The sequence below is a fragment of the Cebus imitator genome, unplaced genomic scaffold (genome assembly GCF_001604975.1).
Source record: "Cebus imitator isolate Cc_AM_T3 unplaced genomic scaffold, Cebus_imitator-1.0 Scaffold38, whole genome shotgun sequence".
Lineage (NCBI taxonomy): Eukaryota > Metazoa > Chordata > Mammalia > Primates > Cebidae > Cebus > Cebus imitator.
The window spans coordinates 2,808,543-2,816,408 of record NW_016107353.1 but is presented as its reverse complement, the minus strand read 5'-3'; the positions used below and the strand labels follow the sequence as shown (position 1 = coordinate 2,816,408).

General features: G+C 42.6%; 2 protein-coding genes across 2 annotated transcripts in view; both read left to right on the top strand.

The window, feature by feature from the left end:
* RBBP5 (RB binding protein 5, histone lysine methyltransferase complex subunit) overlaps window positions 1–1,253 on the top strand; it is a 29,829-nt gene extending 28,576 nt beyond the window's left edge. Inside the window, exon 13 of the mRNA XM_037737439.1 lies at window positions 1–1,253. This exon is cut by the window's left edge and continues 1,442 nt beyond it. The gene's annotated coding sequence lies outside the window, so the exon portion shown is untranslated.
* A 595-nt stretch (window positions 1,254–1,848) lies between these two features.
* Window positions 1,849–4,070, top strand: TMEM81 (transmembrane protein 81). The gene has a single exon (XM_037737347.1). The coding sequence runs from the start codon at window positions 3,071–3,073 to the stop codon at window positions 3,836–3,838; it is 768 nt and encodes a 255-aa protein (XP_037593275.1). The 5' UTR covers window positions 1,849–3,070; the 3' UTR covers window positions 3,839–4,070.
* The last annotated feature ends 3,796 nt before the right edge of the window (window positions 4,071–7,866 follow it).

The window sequence follows — 7,866 nt, the reverse complement described above, 5'->3', positions numbered from 1 at the left end:
CTCTACTAAAAATATAAAAATTAGCTGGGTGTGGTGGCGCATACCTGTAATCCCAGCTACTCTGGAGGCTGAGGCAGGAGAATCACTTGAACCCGGGAGGCAGAGGTTGCAGTGAGCCAAGATCACACCACTACCCTTTAGCCTAGGTGATAGAATGAGACTCCATCTCAAAAAAAATAATAATAATAAAGAAATATATCAGTTGGTGGATGCTCCTATAGGTAGCCAAACACATTGATTACCTTTTAGATTTTAGCATAGAAATCAAATTAGAGCACATCAGTAAGAGCCTCTTTGTCCTACTCCATCATTTAGAATCAGTATATTCAGTAGTTGAAGAGAGAGCTCTTCCTGAGTCAGTTGCAACATGTCTATATTTTTAGATGCTGCTACTTTTTTTTCTTAAATACCCATTTTGAGACTGTCATGAGTTAGGCCAGTGGTTGAGATGGGTAGGGGGCTCACTAGACATGTTTTTGTTTTGCAGACATTGTATCCATTCCAGTCCTCTGCACTGTACACTGCAGCAGTGTGCAAACTATGGGACTTAGAAGGTTTCTGCCGTATTTCCATGTGTGTAGTAGCTTGGTTTCCTCTGCTTGGGCATTTGGATGTTTGTGCTCTGTCCACCTCCTAAACTGGCTACCGAGAAAATCTTCAGCCCTGTCAGATTGTCTTTGACAGTAGCTCCTAATAATTATTTATGCTGTCGGAATTTTTTTTCAACTTTTAAAACCTTCTATCCATTTCAGTTTGAATTTCTTGATTTGTACAATATATGTATATTCTCTTCTTCCTTTTTGTCATCCCTGCCCTGCCACTCCCAACATTTTGTTTTTAAAAATATTCTGGGCTGTGCTCGATGGTTCACGCCTGTAGTCCCAGCACTTTGGGAAGCCGAGGCAGGTGGATCACCTGAGGTCAGGTGTTCGAGATCGGCCTGGTCAACATGGTGAAAACCCATCTGTACTAAAAATACAAAAATTAGCTGGGTGTGGTGGTGGGTGCCTGTAATCCCAGCTACTTGGGAGGCTGAAGCAGGAGAATTGCTTGAACCCGGGAGGCAGAGATTGCAGTGAGCCGAGATCGTGCCACTGCACTCCAGCCTGGGCGACAGAGCAAGACTCCGTCTCAAAAAAAAAAAAAAAAAAAAAAAAAAAATCTGTAGTTTTGTACAAGATGAGACTTAGCCTTGGGTACTTCTTGCTGAAGCTTTAATGCTTTGTAAATAAAATTGGATGTTTATTAAAGAACAGGTGTAGATGTTTATTTGTAAACACTGCTCACTTCTGAAACTCACTGGCTACTTTGCTTTAGTACAAAGAAAAAGTGCTTTCCTGTGCTGATATTTGATCTTTCGGTGTGGAAAGATAGATGTAGAAGGAGTAGGGAGTGGAGGACAAGTCCATTTCTGCCTCTCGATGAGATTATAAATAAATAATGCAAGCAGAAAAGTTGTTGATCGAAGAGATCGTCTAGGAATGATCTCTCTCTTCCAATTCTATAACTCAGTAGAGTTTTGTAATTACTCTGAAGAGCCCATAGGGCTAGGCATTCTGGAGGTTACAAAAATGCATGCTAGGAAGTTCCTGCCTTCCAAGGATCTTTCTTCAAGTCTAAGTAAGTACGGTTAAATTCCTTTTAGCCTTTTTAAATTTTTTTAATGAAGTAGCTTTAAAATTCATTAAATGCTTATTGTCTCCTAAAGATAAGAAGTTTCACAGAGTCTGTTTAAGTCTTTGATTTTAATGTCAAGCGTGAGTGTTTACTTACTAATCTTTTATGTGACTGAGAACTCCATCTTTGACATCATAGCTGTTTCATAGCAACCTTGACCTAAGTGAGTGATGAGCTCTGTTCTGTAGGGTAGAGGGAGTAGTAGGCCAAGAGTCAGGGAGCATCGTGCATCCTCTCACCCAAAATACATCTTCAGTATCCTTGGGAAGGAAGAGTGCCTAAAAGGGGGAGAGGAGCTGCCTTTAATGTAACCTTAAACATTCTGATTTGAAAAGGTCATCCTGGCCCTTGTCTTTATGAATTTCCATTTCTGTTTAAAATTCCTTACACATTGAACAGTGTTTCACACTTTACAAAGTGTTTTCACATACAGTATATCGTTCGATGCTCTAAGTGACCTTCCTCAGATAGGCAAGGAAGTCTTAAGTTACAAAGGAGGAAACAAATTCAAGAAGGGTAAGTTACTTGCCTCCCAGTCCAGAGTTCTTAATCCTTTTTATAGGAGGTTTAGGAGCGTTAAAGTCAATAATTCAAGTTAATCTTCCTTTTTGTAGACTTTAGTATTTGTTTTATATGATGACATTTAACTGGAGCTTTTGAAACCCTTAATTTAGATCCTAGTTTATAGAGGGCAAGGGTAATGGGTGAGGAAGAGTAACTTCACTGTACATTTGAGGTAATTTGGAAATTCCCCTCTGTTTCTGAAGTCTTTTCTTCCTTGTCTTCCCAAGAGGTGGATTTAAAGTCATTAAACGAACATGGAAAGGGCCAGGTGCAGTGGCTCACGCCTGTAATCCCAACACTTTGGGAGGCTGAGGTGAGTGAAATTGCGTGAACCCAGGAGCTGAAGACAAGGGCGAAACATGGTGAAACCCCGTATCTATAAAAAATACAAAAATTAGCTGGGCGTGGTAGCCTACACCTGTAGTCCCAGCTACCCAGGAGGCTGAGGTGGGAGGATTGCTTGAGCCTAGGAGGTTGAGGCTGCAGTAAGCTGTGATCATGGCACTGCACTCTAGCCTAGGTTGACAGAGTGCGACCCTGTCTCGAAAAAAAAAGAGAGAAAAGAATGAAGACTTGTCAGGTGGTTATTAATAATGATAGATAGTAAAGCAACACCATTGTGATTTTTTTCCTGCCTTGTGGCCTCACCTGTTAATAAGGACTGGACTTTTATTTATTAAATTGTGTTGTTTTATTGACAGTACATGCATCATATCTTTTGACTTTGAAGGATATCTCATGTCAAAGGAATCAACTTATGATACTAGAGAGGATTCAGCGGGAATCCCTTGGGGGCGCTAGCTGAGGGTGGCAAAATGGCTGCTGAGACATGAAGGCTTTGGCCGCTAGTTTCGCCCTTGGGAGCCTGGGGTTGGCCTTCTACCTGCCTTTGGTGGCAACTACTCCTAAAACACTGGCCATCCCTGAGAAGCTTCAGGAAGCTGTGGGGAAAGTTATCATCAATGCCACAACCTGTACTGTCACCTGTGGCCTGGGCTATAAGGAGGAGACTGTCTGTGAGGTGGGCCCTGATGGAGTGAGAAGGAAATGTCAGACTCAGCGCTTGGAATGTCTGACCAACTGGATCTGTGGGATGCTTCATTTCACCATTCTCATTGGCAAGGAATTTGAGCTTAGCTGTCTGAGTTCAGACATCCTGGAGATTGGACAGGAAGCTTTCCGGTTCACCTGGAGACTTGCTCGCGGTATCATCTCAACTGACGATGAGCTCTTCAAACCTTTCCGAGCCAACTCCCACTTTTTGAAGTTTAAATATGCTCAGGAGTATGACTCTGGGACATATCGATGTGATGTGCAGCTGTTAAAAAACTTAAGACTTGTCAAGAGGCTCTATTTTGGGCTGAGGGTCCTTCCTCCTAACTTGGTGAACCTGAATTTCCATCAGTCACTTACTGAGGATCAGAAGTTAATAGATGTGGGATTGGAAGTTAATCTGGACAACTACTACAAGCCTCACCACCCAGAGTGGAAAAAGAAGGTGGCGTCAGCCTTGGGAATAGGAATTGCCAGTGGAGTGGTTGGTAGTGTGTTGGTGAGGATTGTCCTCTGTGTGCTGAGGGGGGGCCTGCAGCAGTGACACCCTCAAGAGCTTAACAGCCTTGCCCCTGAAGGACTGGCTGCCCAGGAAGCCAAGCTAGCTTTTTAGGGGAGTGTTCCAGCTGTTACTAGTGGATCAGCTAAGAGGCAAGGCTCCCACAGCCAAAAGAATGAGTGGGAGAAGTAGAGGGGACAACTTGGCAGCTATGGGCAGCAAGCTAACTTCCTTATATCCTGTGGATCTCTTCCTGATCGTCCCTGCCCATTGGGTACCTGGGAAACTGCAAGCATTGCCTATGTTCCTGGGAAGAGTTCTAAGAAGCGTGCATTCATTTTCTACCCTTTATATCTTGGATGGCTCCCCACGTCCATCTCGCCTCTTCTGAGCTGTGTATTCATGTAGAGAGATGTATTCAGCTTTTCTAGTGAACATTTTTTTCTTCAATAAAAGTAATTCACAGTAGCTGTATGGAAACCTAACTTTTTCTTTTCTGGTTTTTAGTTTCTTGTATTTGTTTAAATTGTCCCATAATCAGTCCGGCTTCATTTTCCTCAGGTTTCTTAGAATAGACATTAAACCAACTGTCTGCTCTTGGGGACAGAGGATGCAGTGCTTAAGCCTATGGCAGGGGTTGTTAGTAGTGACATCCATCTCAGGTGTGTAACAGTCACTAAATGTTAACAAATTGCCTGTTCTGCCCAGGCAAACCCACTGTTTGGTATTAAATTGAATTTCTTGGCAAAACGTTGGATCCCTCACCTGGTAGGTTTCCCCTTATCATTCTGACAGCACCTTGGCTTGCGTCGGCTCTAATCAGGGCTTTCATTGCCCTGAAGCTTGTATTCCTGGGAAGGTCAAGTGTTGGTTTCTTACAGCAGCCAAGGCCCCCAAGGGAGGATTAGTACTTTCATTCCTCCATAGGAAATCTGGTCTTAAGACTCTGAGGCCATTCGGACTGTGTCTGAGATAATTGGTTTGTCGAACCATCAGAGAAAAGCCTCTTGGCCACCAGCCGAGCTAATTCTACTGAGAGAATTACAGCATTTCTTCATCTCACTTTTCTCTGGCTACAGAAGGATGTAGCAGAAACCAAAGACCAATGATCCTCTAGATGTCCTTGTGAAAAATAAAGGTTCTTGAGCTCTAATCCGGAAAATGCTAATTCAGTTGAAATTATAGTCAAAGGATCTCTATTGTTTCCGTTACTTTTAACTTGTAAAAATTTCAGACCCATAGAAAAGCTGAAAGAAATATTTGGTTACCATCCATAGACCCTTTACCAAAATTCACCAGATAATAACATTTTGTCACAATTACCTTTCTCAGTATAGATTGATTTTGCTAAACCACTTGAAAGCTGGTCATAGACACTGTAACTCTTTACTCTTTTTTTTTTTTTTTTCTGAGATGGAGTTTGGCTCTTGTTGCCCAGGCTGTAGTGCAATGGCATGATCTTGGCACATTGCAGCCTCTGCCTCCTGGGTTCAAGCAGTTCTCCTGTCTCAGCTTCCCAAGTAGCTGGGATTACAGGCACGCACCACCATGCCTAGCTAATTTTGTATTTTTAGTAGAGACAGGGTTTCACCACGTTGGCCAGGATGGTCTCAATCTGACATCATGATCCGCCTGCCTCAGCCTCCCAAGGTGCTGGGATTACAGGCGTGAGCCACTGCACCTGGCCTGCAGCTCTTTCCTCTTAAACCATGTATGCATCCTCTAATAAGGGTATTCTCTGTAACCACAATATCTTTATCACACTAAGAAAATTAACTTTTTTTTTTTTTGACGGAGTTTTGCTCTTGTCGCCCAGGTTGGAGTACAGTGGTACGGTCTCAACTCAACTGCAGCCTCTGCCTCCCAGGTTCAAGTGATCCTCCTGCTTCAGCCTCCTGGGTAGCTAGGATTACAGGCACCAGCCACCACGCCTGGCTAATTTTTATATTTCTAGTAGAGACAGGGTTTTGTCATATTGGCCAGGCTGACCTCAAACTCTGAGCTCAGATGATCCACCTGCCTCAGCCTCCCAAAGTGCTGGGATTACAGGCGTGAGCCACCGCACCCAGCCAAAAATGAACAATTTCTTAATCTTACGTATAACTTAAACAAGTTGAGCATTCCGAATATGAAAACCTGAAATCTGTAATGCTCCAAAACTTGAAACTTGATATGACTACCAACATGGTGCTCAAAGGAATTGCTTATTGGAGGAGCCTAGATTTTGGATTTCTTAGATTTGGGATGCTCAATCTGTAAGTGTAATGCAAAGATGCAAAAATCTGAGAAAATCTGAAATCTGAAATATTTCTGGTCCTACGCATTTTGGATAAGGGATACTCAACTTGTATTCAGTTTTCCCCAATATCCAAAATCTTAACAGCATTTTAATTTTTGATCCAGAGTCAAAGGTTCATGGGTTATATTTCTCTTAAGTGTCTTATTTTACAACAGACCCCACCCCCCCACACACATTCCTTTGTCTTTCATGACATTGATCTTATTGAATAATTTAGCTAGTACAGTTGACTTGGATAAGGTTCCATAATTTATATTTGCCATTTCCTCATGATTCATGAGGAACACATCTTAAATTTGACTATGTAGATATGTACTTACTGCATCACATTACAAGGCTCATGTTAAAGGCCCACATTTTTCTTTTTAGAGACAAGAGTCTCACTGTCGCCCAGGCTGGAGTGCAGTGGCTCAATCTCAGCTCACTGTAATCTCTGCCTCCTGGGTTCAAGTGATTCTCATGCCTCAGCCTCTTGAGTAGCTGGGACTACAGGTGTGTGCCACCATGCCTGGCTAATTTTTATATTTTTAATAGAGGCAGGGTTTTGCCATGTTGGCCTGGCTGGTTTCAAACTCCTGATCTCAGGTGATCCATCTGCCTTGGCCTCTCAAAGTTCTGGAATTACAGGCATGAGCCACTATTGATGATAAGCTTGATCATTTGGTTAAGGTGGTGATGGTCAGAGCTCTCCACGATGTGTGTGTATTTTCCCATTTATAATTCATAGACTGTGGGCTAATACTTTATATGGCTCTCTGAAAACTGTTACTTATTTCGGCATCCATTGTTTTTGCCTTGTTCATCGTTAACATGTTGGGGACTGCAAACTGGCAATTCTTTATGTTCATCTTATCTATATTAGCCTGCATCTCTCTCTCTATCTGTCTTTTTTTTTTTCAGTAGTGTGAAATAGCCTGCATTTCTCTAAAGAAGAGCTTGCCCTTTTTGCCTTCTTTTTATTTTGAGGTCTCAATAGATTCTTTTTATTCAGTGAACTATATATAATCCATTTTTTCTCTTTAATTTTTTAGGTTTAGGAGTACATGTGCAGGATTGTTGCATAGGTAAACTGTATGTCATGGGGGTTTTGTGTACAGATTATCATTTTTTTGATTTTCAAATTGTCCCCAATTTTGGCCAGTAGGAGTCCCCTCAGGCAAGCTCTTTTGCCCTTTTGCTGTGGTTCTAGTACAACACAGTATCTCAGGTTCATATTTGGACTCTCCTTACCCCACCCCTGAATCTGCTGTTTCTCCAAGGAGCACTGGTTCCTCTTAGTGTGGGAAGTAGCATTGAGAAACCAAGATCTACATGTTGAGTGTGCTCATTGCTATTGGGAGTCATTGCTCCTAGGCTTTCAGTGTCCTAGATGTGTATTGATCATGAGTTCAGAGCATCTGCATTGTTTAAGGTTGTGACCCACTGACTGAAGCCCACCCAGGCATAGGGAGTAATTTTACTATTGCTCTTATTATTTTGAGACAGAATCTCTGTTGCCCAGGCTGGAGTGCAGTGGTGCGATCTAGGCTCATAGCAACCTCTGCCTCTGGGTTCAAGCGATTCTCCTGCCTCAGCCTCTCAAGTAGCTGGGACTACAGGCACGCGCCACCACACCAGGCTAATTTTTTGTATTTTAGTAGAGATGGGGTTTCACCACATTGGCCAGAATGGTCTTGATCTCCTGACCTTGTGATCTATCCGCTTCAGCCTCCTAAAGTGCTGGGATTACAGGCATGAGCCACTGCGCCTGGCCCTATTGTCTTATTTTTAAAAA